The following is a 15,430-nucleotide window of genomic DNA, read 5'->3' as shown; positions in this document are numbered from 1 at the left end:
CCATCACTCTCGTCTACTTGATTACATGTCCCAAGGAAGAGCGGAAAAGGAAAGAAGAGCTGAAACTTGCAGGCAGCCATCCATTGTCAATGCGAAGGCCAGAGCTTGACACGCTATCGGCCACAATTCAGCCAATGGCACGTGACCGACCAACGCGTTCAGTTGCAGTGGGCTTGGCTTTGAACTTCACTTTTTGCAGACCCAACACACAGGACGCCAAACACTCCCCACTGCTCCACCACCGCGTCTGTCAGTTGCAGACTCATACCCATTCTTTTCAGTCTATTCGGAAATTTCTACTATTTGCGATAGGTCAAGCGCATTACTTTTGGTTCCGAGATGGACAGGGATCGCGAGCGAGATCGTGATCGAGGAGACAGAAGGTTCGTCGACACCAGGCTGTCGCTTGTACACTGATGGACGGCATACAAGCTTTTTCGGTCTTTGATAATGATTGGAAGCGCCACTGCTAACATGGGGCTAGAGACGACAGGTATTCAAACACATACCGTCCACGTTCCCCCGGGCCACGCCCACGCTCTCCGCGCGGAGACAGCTATCGTGCTCGCTCACCCCCCTTCCGTCGAGCAAGTCCGCCTCGCCGTAGCTCTCCGCCTCGGCGCGGTATTGCCTCCGCTGATACCTACGTTCCTGGGAGCCGCTCTTCCCGTCCGCGAAGCCGCTCGCCTGTGTTCCGAAGAAGGTCACGAAGTCCACGTCGCGACGACAACTGGAGGGCACGCCCTCGGTCACCTCCTCGTCGAGCATTCTCACCCAGACGTGATGATTACAGAAATGACAGGCCAAGATCACCGCGACGGGACCGGGATCAGTACGATTCGTACGCTCGTTCTCCACGGCCGCGCGAAAGGTCGCCACTACCTCTGCGAGAACGTGATGTGTCTCCAGCAAGGAGCCGGGGGATGCGCTCACCTATTCGCTCAAGCCGATATGAAGAACCACGTTCCCGGGTGAATAGGTATGTTCAGAACTCCTTGCCTAAGAGAACAATTTGCTTACCAACTTGAAGTCCTCCCCCACGACGATACTCTCCGCCACGAGACTATAGGCGCAGATCACCTTCTTTGAGACGCGAACGCCCAGATCCGTATACTGCCGATACTTGGAGGAGCCGTAGGTCTCCTTCTCCCGCGCGGCCAACCTACACTTCAAACGAGCCATCCGGTAGAGACTCTGCCGCTACCTCGCGCCGCTCTTCCCCGCCACCTATTCATCCTAGCCGGGCTGCACTCGTAGAAGAACTTCCTGTCAGAGAACCTGCTTCAGCGCCAAGATCACCCTTTCGAGAGCGGCTTCCCGACAGAGGCCGAGACTTTAGTCGTGAGCGAGAGCGATCCCCTCCACGTCGCAGAGAGAGCCCTCCAACTGGGCCGCGTGGGGACCGAGACTTTGCGCCTCCAACAGGCCCTTCTTCATCGTATCGCAATGGTGAAGGCAACTTTGCTAGAGCGCCACCAACTGGCCCTTCCAGTCGCAGCTACCCCTCGCCTGCCATATCCCCACCAGCAGGTCCATCAAACTCGGCGGCGCCACCTCCGGCATTTCCTCGAGGAAGTAACCCTGTTTTAACGGCTCCAACACGGCCCCGCGGTGGAGGTCGCGGCTTCGGTGGGTACGAAGGACGAGGAGATTTCTCTGGATCTTCTTCACGCAGAGGTTCGTGGGGCGCAGGACCTCGGGGAGGAGGCTACTATGGTGGCGCACCATCTGGTCCTCGTGGTAGTAGCAGCGGTCCCGGAGGAGCAGCGCCTTTTGCGTCCTCTTTCCGCGGCTCAAACAACTCTACCGCTACAACGTATCCACGTACAATGCGCTTCCGCGACCATCTAGCCGATTTGCCCAAGGAGATTCCTGGAGGCCAGAAAGCCCCTGAAATGTATGACAAGAGTAAGATTCTGAAACTAGAGGCAGAGGCACAGAAGCTCAGGGAGTTGATTGACAAGAAGGAGGATGCAAAGAGACAGAAGCTGAGGGAGTGGGACAGTCTTGAACGTGAAGCGGAGACGGCTCAATTGAAGGTGGATTTGGCTGAAAGCTCGCTGAGGGGTCTGAATGGTGAAGCAGATGTGCGCGACGCCTTCTAAGTGAAGCTCCGTCCAAAATTTGAGACTTGGGAAGATACCAGTAATATTTGACAGCGGTTGCAAAAGGCTGCATTGTGCCTAAACTATTATGAATGGGGGATACGTGGGATGATTTGTAGCTACGAAGTTGGACAGAGGATCGGATGGCTTGTACGATATGGCAGAACCATGGTTATCGAGGGATATGAACTACGCATGCATCTCTAGTTGCTTGTCGGTAACAAAGTATCTATATAAGCGTTGAATCAGATGGTGTAGCGTGAAGTTCTGAAATCTTGTGTTGGAATGATGAGAATATTTCTGAAAAATCATGTATCTTATGGTCCTTCCAGTGCAGTCAACGTCGCCCTTGTGGTGATGGTGCATATGCGGTCACTCCCATAGTCCGGCTAGATGAATCTACTGCGGATTACCGATTGGTCAGGATTGATTCTCCACCTGCATGTCTGACTCGCCGAACGCCAAATTGTTGCAGCAGCTCTAACAAACTCACCAACCCTCCTCCAACTTCCGCTCCCCTGCTCTACTGTCGCAAACATGGTGGGCAAAAAGGTAAAAACACTGGTATACAAATGCTCGTATACAACTAACATGTGCAAAGGAAGTTGCGACCCCCCAAACCCAAAGCTGCCCCGCGCGGGGCGACAAAGGCGAAGGTTGCGCCTGGCGCACCCGAAGTGCAAAAGGTCGACGGCGAGGATTCCATGGAGATTGATTCTGAGGGGTCCAAACCTCGAGCGACTGCTGGAGGCAGCGCGACGGATCTCAATCCTGGGGCTTCTATGTCAGCAGATCAGACCCGAAAACGACGAGCGCCACTCACCCACGCGAAAGACGAGTTTGCCGCTCTTCTTGAGCCTTTCTACTATGGCAAGAGTCTAACCGACCCGATCAACACTGCGCGCGACAAGTGGAATCTACTGCCAGCCTTTTTGAAGACCAAGGGTCTCGTGAAACAGCACGTTGACTCCTACAACCATTTTGTCGATGTCGACTTGAAGAAGATTATCAAGGCCAACCGTTTCGTCCGTAGCGACTTCGACCCTAAATTTCTCCTCGAATACACGGACATCCGCGTACTGTCGCCGAATCGTCAAGAAGAAGACGACCTTGAGCACCACCGCAGTACCATTACACCCAACGAGTGCCGGCTACGTGACATGACATATGCTGCGCCGATAGTAGTAGATATCATATACACTAGGGGAAACGCAAAGGTCAAGCGGACGGGAATCAAGATTGGCAGGATGCCTATTATGTTGAAGAGTAACAAATGTGTACTTGCTGGCAAGAACGATCGTGAAATGGCTGTCATGGAGGAGTGTCCGCTAGATCCAGGTGGCTACTTCATCACGCGTGGACAAGAGAAGGTTATCCTTGTTCAAGAGCAGCTGAACAAGAACCGAGTCATTGTTGAAAGCGCAAAGGGAATTATGCAAGCCAGCGTTACGAGCTCCACCCACGAGAGACGGACGAAAACGTATGTCATCCAAAAGAAAGGACTCATGTACCTTCGACACAACACACTCTCTGAAGAGATTCCAATCGTGTTCGTCATGAAGGCACTAGGAGTTCATTCTGATAAAGAAATTCTTCTCATGATTGCCGGAGAAGACAGTGCATACCAGGACAACTTTGCCATCAACTTTGAGGCGTGTGCAAGGGAGCAGATTCATACACAAGAAAGGGCGCTGGAGTATATTGGCCACCGTGTACGGCTAGTCAAGAAGCCGCTCGGTACCTCGCGCAACAGGAACTACCACCTTGAGGCGATTGAATGTCTATCAAACGTCGTCCTTCCCCACGTTCCAGTCGAGGGCACAAATTACCGGCCCAAGGCGCTATACGTAGCTCTTATGGCCCGGAGAGTTCTGATGGCGATGCAAGACCCGAAGCTGGTAGATGATCGCGACTATGTTGGCAACAAACGTCTCGAACTGTCTGGGCAGATGTTATCCCTCTTGTTTGAAGACCACTTCAAGCGCTTTAATCACGATTTCAAGCTAAGCATCGACAAGGTTCTAAAGAAGCAAGTCAGGGCGCAGGAGTTTGATGCCTTTTCCCATTTCAGCGTCCACAAGAACCACATCACTATGGGCGTCGAGCGCGCGATTGCTACCGGAAACTGGAGTTTGAAGCGATTCAAGATGGAGCGGGCCGGAGTCACGCACGTCTTAAGCCGACTCAGTTACATTGCCGCACTGGGTATGATGACGCGAATCAGTTCGCAGTTCGAGAAAACTCGCAAGGTGTCTGGTCCTCGAGCGCTTCAGCCGTCACAATTTGGTATGCTTTGTACTTCTGATACCCCAGAAGGAGAGGCTTGTGGTCTGGTCAAGAACTTGGCACTCATGACGCACATTACAACCGAAGACGATGATGACCCAGTCCGCAAGATTGTGTTCATGTTGGGTGCTGAGGACATTTGCTCGCAAACAGGAGAAGAGATTCATGCTGAGGGTGTTTATAGTGTCTGTCTCAACGGTACGCCCATTGCTGTCACAGACACTCCAAAGCGATTCCTCAACAGCTTCCGGAAACTGCGACGAATGGGACGTATTTCCGAGTTTACCAGCATTCATATCGACCATGACCACTGCGAAGTCCACATCGCTACTGACGAAGGGCGAATCTGTAGGCCAATGATCATTGTTGAGAATCAACACTCAAAAGTTACCTCGCGGTACCTGAAAGCGCTTCGCAGGGGTACTATGGAGTTTGAAGATTTCCTAACAAGAGGTCTCGTCGAGTATCTCGACACCAACGAAGAGAACGATACCAACATTGCCCTTAGGGAGAGTGACATCAACGAACACACAACGCATCTTGAGATTGAGCCGTTTACCATTTTGGGCGCTGTCGCCGGTCTCATTCCTTATCCTCACCACAACCAGTCGCCTCGTAACACCTACCAATGTGCTATGGGTAAGCAAGCGATTGGTGCCATAGCCTACAACCAGTTCAATAGGATAGACACGCTGCTATACCTGATGGTCTACCCGCAACAACCTATGGTCAAGACGCGTACTATTGAGCTCACGAAGTACGACAAGCTTCCAGCAGGTCAGAATGCAACTGTCGCCGTCATGTCATACTCGGGTTACGATATCGAAGATGCTCTCATTCTCAACAAGGCATCGTGCGATCGAGGATTTGGACGTTGTCAAGTGTTCAAGAAACACGTCACGCCTCTCAAAACGTACGCCAATAACACTTCCGATCGCATCAACGCCGGTGCCCTTGACGTAGCAAATCCCAACCACCAGGCAATCGGCCAAGATGGTATTGCTCAAGTCGGCGCTCGCCTGGAGGCCGGCGACGCCTTCCTGTTGAAATCTATACCTCAAGATACCGCAGGTCCAGCGTCGAACTTGTACAAAGACAAGCCAGAAAGGTACAAGCTGCCCGACTGCAGCTATATCGACAAAGCATGCATCACAGAAAACGAATCAGGCACAACGCTGATCAAATTACTGATGCGCCAAACCCGTCGCCCAGAACTCGGAGACAAATTCTCATCTCGCCACGGTCAAAAAGGTACCACGGGCCTAATTGTCCAGCAAGAAGACATGCCCTTCAACGACCAAGGCATCTGCCCAGACATCATCATGAACCCACACGGTTTCCCCTCGCGTATGACAGTTGGCAAAATGATGGAGCTCCTCTCCGGCAAAGCCGGTGTCCTCAATGGCACGCTCGAGTACGGCACCGCCTTTGGCGGCTCCACCGTCGAAGACATGTCGCAGATTCTCGTGGAGAAGGGCTTCTCCTACACAGGCAAAGACTACCTTACCTCGGGCATCACGGGCGAGGCCCATCAGTTTTACACCTTCTTCGGCCCCATTTACTACCAGAAACTCAAGCACATGGTCCAGGATAAAATGCACTCGCGTGCCCGTGGTCCCCGTGCTATCTTGACCCGCCAGCCGACAGAAGGTCGTGCGCGAGACGGTGGTCTGCGTCTCGGAGAAATGGAGCGTGATTGTCTGATTGCGTATGGAGCGTCGCAGTTGTTGCTGGAGCGCCTGATGATTAGTTCAGATGCGCATAATGTGGATGTTTGTGAGAAGTGTATGTTTTCCTCCCCCTCCCCTTTTCCTCTACCTTCTTGTTTTTTTTTTCGAATGCAAAGCTAATGGATGTTACAGGCGGCCAAATGGGATACAGCGGGTACTGCAAACTGTGCGAGAGCGAAAAGGCTGTCCGCAAGATTACCATGCCGTATGCGGCCAAGCTTTTGATTCAGGAGCTGGGTAGTATGAATGTCAAGGTTACGATTGGGCTGGAGGATGAGTTCCCGAGGGATGCGTGAGGTCGTGTAGGGAATCACATGGGGGGAAAAAAGTTTGAGGGCATTTTTACGGGCGCTGTGGGGGTTTGTATGCATAGCGTGGCGTTTGATTTACGACGCATTTTTTCTTTCTTTCATGTGACAGGGCAACGGGGATTATGAGTATGTTTTTGTAGTAATTTTGAATGTGTATAGTATTTGATGCATGTTCATTTTGCAAGTCTTGACATATGAAAATGACATGTGATACTGTGCAATTACACGCATACATAGTCATCCCTTCTCCCTTAACCGCCGGCTCCAAACTCTCAACCTATCCCTTGTACTTGGGGTGAGGGGCTGGCCAAAGACTGCCCCGAAAGTAAACATCATGGATAGGATATCAGCAGGTTCTAGATAGCGAGCAACACACAGCCAAAGCTCTGCAGGCATGTAGACTACTCCTGGATACATTGGAGGTCTACTTGACAGGCTCAGCATGTGGGCGAGAGTGGTCGGGGTAAGTTTTGGGGAGAGATTGTGGCGCTGAAAGGTAGGATAGATGGCCAAGGCAAGATTGATCAAGTTACTATTGCCCACATACTCGTAGATTATGAGGAGTAGTTCGGCAGGGAGGTTGTCAAAAGGATTGCCATGGGTAGATGGCCCCGGCGGCGGTGGCGGTGGAGGAGGAGCTCCAGCGGCCGCAGACATGCTCACGTGTTGGCGTATAGAGGTCGAGTGCAGAATCAGCTAGCCAAAGGACTATGCCTAGAGTCAAGCTGTGACGACCTTGGGAGAGATATGCGACTGGGCATACACGAGTGTTTGCTCAATCGGTATGTGGTTTGCTGGATGGCTCAGCGGCGACAGAGAGTAGCCAACGGAATATATAACCAGAAAAGAGGTAGGCGAACACAGCGACTAGCGTGATGTATACAGCGACAGGGCCAAGTGACTGAGGGAAGACGTTCAGTAGGAAGGGATCGAGAACTACACAAGTCAGACCAGATAGTGTGCAAGCATTGAATGACAACGTACTGATATCCACGTCTACCGGGGGCGGATGGAGCATCAGTGTGCGATTAGTCGAGTAGTAGGAGGCTGCAGCCTGGAGACGTAGCAACAGAGCCGATTCGGGAGCATTCAAGTCGGCGCCAGTGCCTTTGTGGTCGTCGAGTTGATCCTGTTGACTGTAGCGGACGAGCGAGGCTTTGAGGCCGGGTGTATTGAGCACGTGGCCGAGGGTGTAGGTATCAAGCCAGAAGTCGGTTGGTTGCTGGGGTATGGTTAGGACTGGCCCGTCGAGGCGGGGGAAGTGGGATTGGACTCACTGTTGCTGGCCAGCAGACGCGGACTTCGTACCTGCGCCCGTGGTCGAGGCGGCGAACAAGGTGCCAGGACTCGAGACCGCGTGGCGCTGACTCGGTGGGAAACTCGACAGGAATGCGGGTGGACAGAATGGAACTGGCGGGCGACAGGGCGCTTGAAGCGAGCGTGTCTATGCTGGGGAGAGCATTGGAGAGGGCTGCAGCACGGGGGCCGAGGAATATCGTCTTCTCAACGTTTGCGTTGACCGTCCAGGCCAGTGTGACGGTGCAGAGCAGCAGGCGGGCGACGAGGCGCATCTTTGGACGGCAGGACAGGGACTCTGGGGGAGGGCGGGATGGAGACGGCGCATTCTCTCACGTGGGGGATGGGCGGGACAATTGCATGTGCATTGCTGGTCGTGGTGCTGGTGGTGTTGTGGCGATGGAGCACAAGACGCGGAACAAGACACTGGCCATGGAGAGGCCGGCAGGTGCAAGGGGAGGTGTGAAGGCATGCCCGTGTGTGCATAGATGTGTATGTCGAGTATGCAGTGCAGCGGTTAGCGCCGTGGCCCGTGGTAGGCCGGGTCCTCTGCACCCTAAAAGTTCGATTCCGCAAACACAACAACTGCTTCTCCCCCCCACCCACTGCTCCACTCCACCACCAGCTGCTCCTCGACTTTCTCGCGGACGCCCCCCCTGACCGAGCATTTCCATATATCCCCCCAATTACTATTCCGCCTCGAATTCAGCCATGAGAGAAGTCATCAGTCTCAACGGTAAGTAGCCGCCTATGCTTGCCCACACCCTGGCCGCCCCCCGACTGGTGGGACAGGCCCGCCTCGTTGTTGATGCTGACTTTGTACGCGTCTAGTCGGCCAAGCCGGTTGCCAAATCGCAAACTCTTGCTGGGAGGTGAGTACTCGACAATCCGCTCCGCCGCGCCCTCGAGTCTGCTTCGAGTAGCGGAAAAAGGAGGGCGTCGGGTGCCTTGTGCCTGACCGCCAGTCTGCACTGATGCTGACCAACTGTGCCAGCTCTACTGCCTTGAGCACGGCATCCAGCCAGACGGCTACCTCACTGAGGAGCGCAAGGCTGTCAACGACGACCACGGCTTCAGCACTTTCTTCTCCGAGACTGGTAGGCAGCCACCCTTGCGCACGCGTCGGATGCACCACTAACTCGCACTGCGCAGGCCAGGGCAAGTACGTCCCCCGTACCATCTACGCCGATCTCGAGCCCAATGTCGTCGACGAGGTCCGCACCGGTGCCTACCGCTCCCTCTTCCACCCCGAGCAGATGATCACCGGCAAGGAGGATGCCTCAAACAACTACGCTCGTGGCCACTACACAGTCGGAAAGGAGCTCATTGACCAGGTCCTCGACAAGGTCCGCCGCGTTGCCGACAACTGCTCGGGTCTGCAAGGTTTCCTCGTCTTCCACTCCTTCGGTGGCGGTACCGGTTCAGGTTTCGGCGCTCTGCTCATGGAGCGTCTGTCGGTCGACTATGGCAAGAAGTGCAAGCTCGAGTTCTGTGTCTACCCAGCGCCCCAGGTCGCCACATCCGTTGTTGAGCCATACAACTCCATTCTCACCACCCACACCACCCTCGAGCACTCCGACTGCAGCTTCATGGTCGACAACGAGGCCATTTACGACATTTGCCGAAGGAACCTCGGTATCGAGCGCCCCAACTACGAGAACCTGAACCGTCTGATTGCTCAGGGTACGTTGCTCACTTGAATATTTTCCCTACATCCGGTTCCTGACTAATCCAATTCCAGTCGTCTCCTCAATCACTGCCTCGCTCCGATTCGACGGCTCCCTCAACGTCGACCTGAACGAGTTCCAGACCAACTTGGTCCCCTACCCCCGTATCCACTTCCCTCTCGTCGCCTACTCTCCCGTCATCTCCGCCGCAAAGGCCGCACACGAGGCCAACTCGGTCAATGAGATCACCAACGCTTGTTTCGAGCCAAACAACCAGATGGTCAAGTGCGATCCTCGCAATGGAAAGTACATGGCTACCTGCCTGTTGTACCGTGGTGACGTTGTCCCCAAGGACACACACGCTGCCATTGCCCAGGTCAAGACCAAGCGCACCGTCCAGTTCGTTGACTGGTGCCCTACTGGTTTCAAGGTCGGTATCTGCTACCAGCCACCTCAGAACGTCCCCAACGGCGACCTCGCCTCGGTCAACCGCGCCGTCTGCATGTTGTCCAACACCACGGCCATTAGCGAGGCCTGGTCTGCTCTCTCGCACAAGTTCGACCTCATGTACAGCAAGCGTGCTTTCGTCCACTGGTACGTTGGTGAGGGTATGGAGGAGGGTGAATTCTCCGAGGCCCGTGAGGATCTTGCTGCTCTTGAGCGCGATTACGAGGAGGTTGCTGCCGACAGCCTTGGCGACGACGAGGAGGGTGCCGAGGCAGAGTACTAGATGTCTTGTTGCGTTGCTCGAGCTTGTGGCCAAGAGCAGTTCGGCTGTGCATAGTTGATTGGCATGCTCCTCGCTTGCCATTCGCGCGTATTGTTTTCTAATTCTCTGGCAAGAGAGAGCATATACCGTTTTGACTTTGACAAGCAGTCGACTTTTGAGAGGAGCTGCTAGCGTGCACTCTTCAGACATCAAGCGATTTGGGTTTAGTTGCCCTCTTTCTATGTTACCACTACCACCTTTTTTTTAGTAATGGCCAATAAATTGTCAAATGGCATTGTCTTGCAACATTCATTTTTCAGCGCTGACCATGTCGTGATGTTCTTTTGACTCGTGGATTATTTTGTGTAAGAAACGTGAATCTATGTAGTTGTCATAGTCTATAGATCATCCTCGTCATCGTCCCTAGCCAGCGCTTTTTTCTCAGCCAACTCCCGAATCTTATCACCCAGCACCTCACGACCATAGCGTGAAGCAACCTTGCCTGCCAGATCCAACATTTTGCCATTGGCATCCCGCATCAAGCTTACAATCTCCAGAGCCTTCATACCATGGTCCTCACCCGCCAGACACTCCAAGCCGAGTAACTGCAGTAGCGCGCGATCAATCGCTACCTCGAGCGCACTTAGCGCCGCCTTTTGCGAAGACGTAGGCCGAGTGTGAAGCAGTGTCGATGACAACTGCGAGTGCAATGTCGACGAGAGGATAAACGCCTGTTCATGCTCCTGCTGCTTATCTTCATTTGTCTGCGGCTTTGTCGTTTCATCATCTTCATCATCTTCCTCGTCATCAGACATTGCACCGCCCTTCCCATTCTTCGCCTTCTTCCTCTTATCAATTGCACTTGACAACGGAATCTCAAAACCAAATTCGGAAAGATGCGGGATAGGCGCACTGGGATATTGTTCTCTGCCCTTGATAATCATGCAGTGGAACTTGCCGTTGCTGCTGCTGTTGTCTGCCGAGGGCGAGGACGCAACGCCAACGGGCCAGTACGATTCTTCTTTTCCGCCGCCGGCGCGGCGCGAAAGGAGCTTTGTGTCGAGCATGGGGACCCAACGGGCTTGCCCCGTGTTTCTCCATCCAAGCAGCGTTAAGAGGACGCCCTCAGAATCGTAAATGTACGGGTCGCCTTCTGCGGAGAAGAAGACTGAAGTTAGTGTGGTGCCTGGGGGTAAGGCAAGGATGTCGGAGTCTTGGTACACGATGTCGTGCTTGATATTTTCAATCGTGTAGAGGAGCTGTGTGCTGAGATCGTTTTGGATGGGTCCGTTGCCAATGGTGAGAATGTAGTCGCGCCAGGCTGCACACGTTACTGCGGGAGAGCTCTTTTGACGGTATACGCGGATGGGTAGGCCGAAAAGAGAGTATATGCGCACGTAGTTTGTAGAGGTTGTGACGCACACGTAAGAGTCAGACAAGGCAATTGCTGTCACAGACTCTCCTGTCGGCAGGTTGGTCCGCCACTCCGTTCTTGTTGTCCACATCTCGTGCGGTCGGTAGTAGATCATGGCTTGGTTTTCCTCTCCAGTGCTATTCGGTTGGCAGGCGAATAGCGTCCCTTTCTCGTTGAGGCAGGCTTTGTCGTAGAGGAAAATGTCGGTGAAGTGGAAATTGCGAAAGGTATGCTCGTCGTAGAATTTCACAGTAACTGTATGGTGATTGCCTTCTTGCTCGACCGTCTCTACGTATCCGGTCAACGAACAGCATAGCAGCCGCCGGTTACCGCGCCATGGTGTGCTACCCGGTTGGAAGGGCTCATGGACTTGGGGACGGAAAAGAGCGGAGCTATATGCGCGTCGTTTTGATGCGGGTTCTACGCCGTTTGCAAGGTGCCCATTCGAACGCTTCTTTGCCGCATTGATGGCGGGTGCATAACCTGCGCCATCATCATCAATGACAAAGTCGTTCATTTCCTCGTCGCCATCTTCTTGTGCTTCGTCATCCTGGAACTCAGGACCCAGAATGTCCTCTAGCGAATCTGGTGTCCCGCTTCTTGGTCGAGGTCGTCCAGGAAGGGTGTGGACATTTCCTGCAGTAAGCTTCGCTGGCTGAGGGACACCGGCTCGACCTTCTGATGGATCGTGGAAAAAGGGTGCCGAGACGGTAGGCTTCTGGAGTAAGGGGAGGTGCTCTTCAGGAACAATGTCTGTGTGGATGAAGAGCTCGCCCTCGTTGTTGGTGTAGGAGAGTATGTTTTCTGTAGGGTGCCATGCCATTGCCAAAATGGTCGCCTTGATATGATCAAACTTGTGGAGCAGCTGTTGAGTCTTGGTATCCCATAGGCAGAGACTGAGATCGCTCGAAGTGGTTGCCAACAAAGCGCCATTGGGTGACCATGCTGCAGCTGTGATGTCTGCAGAGTGGCCTGTCTTGAATACTCGCTGTCTCTCCCAGTCATTTGTCGACATTACTTGTATCTGGCGCATGGCAGTAGGTGTAGCAAATGCTCGTCCATCAGGATGCCACAACACCCTTGAGCTGGACTCTGACTCTGTTTCCAGGCTCTTGATCATGCCTTCTATCCTCTTGACCATTTCAGGCTCATCTCCATCCAGGTTGTACATGTAGACTTGACCGTCAGTGCAGGATACAGCGAGCTGGGTTCCGGTCTTATCGAAAGAGACATGTTTCACGGCTCGAGACTGGTCGCGTAAGGTTCGCATAGACTTGTTCTTTACGCTTACAACGTTCACAACAAGCTCACTGTCCATGTTAGCAACGTATCCTAGCTGCCAGAGGGCAATTGACGTACTCGCTTGCAACAGCGATCCAGTTGCCGTCCGAACTAATTGCTACATCTCGTACGGGCAGGGTGGTCCGGAAAAGTATCTCTTCAAATTTCCCGCTGTCGAGGGAGAATCTGCTCACTGTGCCGTCCTCGGAGCCGGTGATAAAGAAGCCATTCTGCGCTGAGCATTAGCACCGTGTCCCCAATTGCACTTTGCCGGCTCACGTACGCCAGCGACGACGGCCGTGTTGTTCTCCTGGCATTCGTCTATAGTAATAGGCTCATCGTCGGATCCTGTGGTGAACACACGGCAGTAGTTGTCGACTCCAGCAGTGATGAGTTTCTTGCCGTTTGGCGTGTAGGCAAGATAAGTTGCACCAGGGGCATCTAGTAACCGGGTTAGAGGAGGCAATGTTGCAACAGCATCAGAGTGTACATACGAGCCTGGCGAGCACGCAATCTCTGGACTGAAGACATTGTTGTAGCGGAATGCGGGTTGCTGTTCCAGATACAACGCGCCAGTCTGGTAGTCGCGACCGCGTAAAGTGGACATGGTTAGCGCGCTTTGAGCAAGCGTCCCCGCCGCATCTTCTTTATCCGTAAAGCCCACCAAAGACTGTGCATACAATCCATACCTAATATGCATGGCTTATTTCTCCCCAGCGCCGAATCCTCCTCGGCATCAACCAAAACTCAGCCCCGGAGCTCCCTGTCTGACCCACTTCCAGACCCCAACAGACGCTCACTTTTCCGTCCAGAATGGCCGGATAGCGCTAACGATCACCCAATACCCTAACCAAGTCTCGCAATGCAATTAGTCAGGACTTGCCGCTTGACTCGGCAGGTGACAAGTGAGCCGCTGAAAAAAAATATGTGAACTTCGAGTCCTACGTCTCTACATTGTCCCCAATATTTGTGGGTTGATCTAACCGCCATGGTGCTCACCGACGAAGAGCAGCCGCTGCTCAGAATCATTTCGCATGATTATGAAAGCACCCAGCAAGAGGGTGACCAATATGGAAACGATGAGCTCGAGTTTGAGCCTCTGGACCCTGAAGACCCTAGGAATTGGTCTTGGGCCCATAAATGGAGCAACGTCTTGTTGCTTGCGTTCATGGCATTTGTCGTGTAGGCTCAATATTTCAGTCGCACCCATATCTAGCGGCACAAGTAAAACTGACCGCTTCTTGTAGTACATTCACATGCATTGGTGTTGTGCCTTTGGCTCCTACCATCGTTGAAGACCTTGATGGAAAGCATAGCAGTCCGTCCAATAGTGCACTACTTGTCACCATTTGGGAGCTCGGGGAAGCCGCTGGACCTCTGCTGATCGCACCCTTGTCCGAACTACTCGGACGGTCTCCTGTGTTCCATGCTTGCAACATGGGCTTCATTGCTGCCACCATCATAGCAATCTACAGCCCAAGCAGTACAGTCTTCATCACCGCAAGGATGCTCACGGGCCTTTGCGTCGCTTCCAATGTACTCAATCCGGCCATCATTGGCGACATCTTCGAGAATGAGCAGCGTGGTTCACCCATGTCTTTAATCATGCTCGCACCACTTATCGGAGGAGCCATTGGACCTGCTAGCGCTGGTGCCATTGCCGAGACAATGGGATGGCGACGTATATTGGTCATTGCTGTCGGACTTGCCATTCTGTGTGAGTTCCTCTTTCTCGTCTACTTTAGAGAGACATATAAGTTGGCAATTTTGAGGAAAAGAGTAGCAAAATCCGCCGATGGAGCCAACGCGATTGTTGAAGGCAGAATTACCCATGAAGGGTCTGCAAAACTTTGGCACTCATTGACACGCCCGTTTGCAATTCTCTTTAGATCGAGCGTCCTCATGCTCCTCTCATTGTTTGCTTCGGTCGCTTTCAGCTTCTTCTATGTCATAAGCGTATCGCTGCCAATCATCTTAACGGAAAAGTACGACTTCAAGCTTGCTATGACCGGCACTGCCTTTATCTCTTTCAGTAAGAAATGCTTCATTTTCCCGACAGTACAACGGCTAACTCATCAATAGGCATTGGATCTTTATGCAGTGTTATGATCTGCAATTTTGCACTCGACAGAATCTATGTGAGACTTCGCGGGCCTGAGGGTGAAAAAGGGAAACCAGAATATCGCCTGCCGCTTTCGATTTTCGGGGCTCTTGTGCTGCCCTTCACCGTAAGCGCGTACGGCTGGATTGCAGAATACAAGCTCCCTGTGTTGCTGCTTCTTGGGTCTGTGGTACTGATGGGAGCTACCTTGTTGTTATCCGTCATTCCACTATCCAACTACGTTGTTGATGCGTTTGGCATGTATTCAGCATCGGCACTGACTGGCGTCATTGTTACCAGATGCCTTATGGGAACCTTTTTGCCTTTGACAGCTAATCCACTGGCTGAGAATTTAGGCTATGGGCTGGGCTTCAGCTGCTTGGGTGCTTTGAGCCTGGTCCTGGCAATTATACCCATTTGCGTATTTAGATACGGAGAGAGTTGGCGACAGCGTTCTGAGTTTACAAGGGACTAGATCGAGTTTCATTTTGGAACCGTTGTACGTAGTATGCTTAGATCTCACGTTCGTA

General features: G+C 53.0%; 3 protein-coding genes across 3 annotated transcripts; 2 read left to right on the top strand and 1 right to left on the bottom strand.

The window, feature by feature from the left end:
- Window positions 1-222: 222 nt before the first annotated feature.
- PSV08DRAFT_209006 (dna-directed rna polymerase iii subunit rpc2) lies at window positions 223-10,416 on the top strand. Its single transcript, XM_066092078.1, has 10 exons — window positions 223-383; window positions 485-979; window positions 1,031-2,087; window positions 2,711-6,176; window positions 6,254-6,375; window positions 7,583-7,646; window positions 8,560-8,600; window positions 8,723-8,825; window positions 8,881-9,411; window positions 9,470-10,416. Exons 1-10 carry the CDS (start codon window positions 340-342, stop codon window positions 10,123-10,125), a joined length of 6,579 nt encoding a protein of 2,192 aa, XP_065948222.1. The 5' UTR covers window positions 223-339; the 3' UTR covers window positions 10,126-10,416.
- A 25-nt stretch (window positions 10,417-10,441) lies between these two features.
- Window positions 10,442-13,330, bottom strand: PSV08DRAFT_209000 (WD40-repeat-containing domain protein; the record flags this gene model as incomplete). The annotated part of the gene is made up of 4 exons (XM_014225258.2): window positions 10,442-12,828; window positions 12,878-13,029; window positions 13,083-13,240; window positions 13,294-13,330. 4 exons carry the CDS (start codon window positions 13,328-13,330, stop codon window positions 10,503-10,505), a joined length of 2,673 nt encoding a protein of 890 aa, XP_014080733.1. The 3' UTR covers window positions 10,442-10,502.
- A 422-nt stretch (window positions 13,331-13,752) lies between these two features.
- PSV08DRAFT_229727 (major facilitator superfamily domain-containing protein) lies at window positions 13,753-15,375 on the top strand (the record flags this gene model as incomplete). Its single annotated transcript, XM_014225257.2, has 3 exons — window positions 13,753-13,981; window positions 14,047-14,831; window positions 14,882-15,375. The coding sequence occupies exons 1-3, from the start codon at window positions 13,788-13,790 to the stop codon at window positions 15,373-15,375; spliced, it is 1,473 nt and encodes a 490-aa protein (XP_014080732.1). The 5' UTR covers window positions 13,753-13,787.
- Window positions 15,376-15,430: the final 55 nt, after the last annotated feature.

Source organism: Bipolaris maydis (assembly GCF_028858645.1).
Source record: "Bipolaris maydis strain C4 unplaced genomic scaffold PSV08scaffold_14, whole genome shotgun sequence".
NCBI lineage: Eukaryota > Fungi > Ascomycota > Dothideomycetes > Pleosporales > Pleosporaceae > Bipolaris > Bipolaris maydis.
This window is presented reverse-complemented; position numbering and strand designations above follow the sequence as displayed.

Coding starts and splice junctions, on each gene's coding strand:
- PSV08DRAFT_209006 (XM_066092078.1), top strand. CDS start 340: ATGGACAGGGATCGCGAGCGAGATCGTGATCGAGGAGACAGAAG. Junction 6,376..7,582: donor TGGGTAGTATGAATGTCAAG/GTTACGATTGGG, acceptor GTAGCGGACGAG/CGAGGCTTTGAGGCCGGGTG. Junction 8,601..8,722: donor TCGCAAACTCTTGCTGGGAG/GTGAGTACTCGA, acceptor CAACTGTGCCAG/CTCTACTGCCTTGAGCACGG.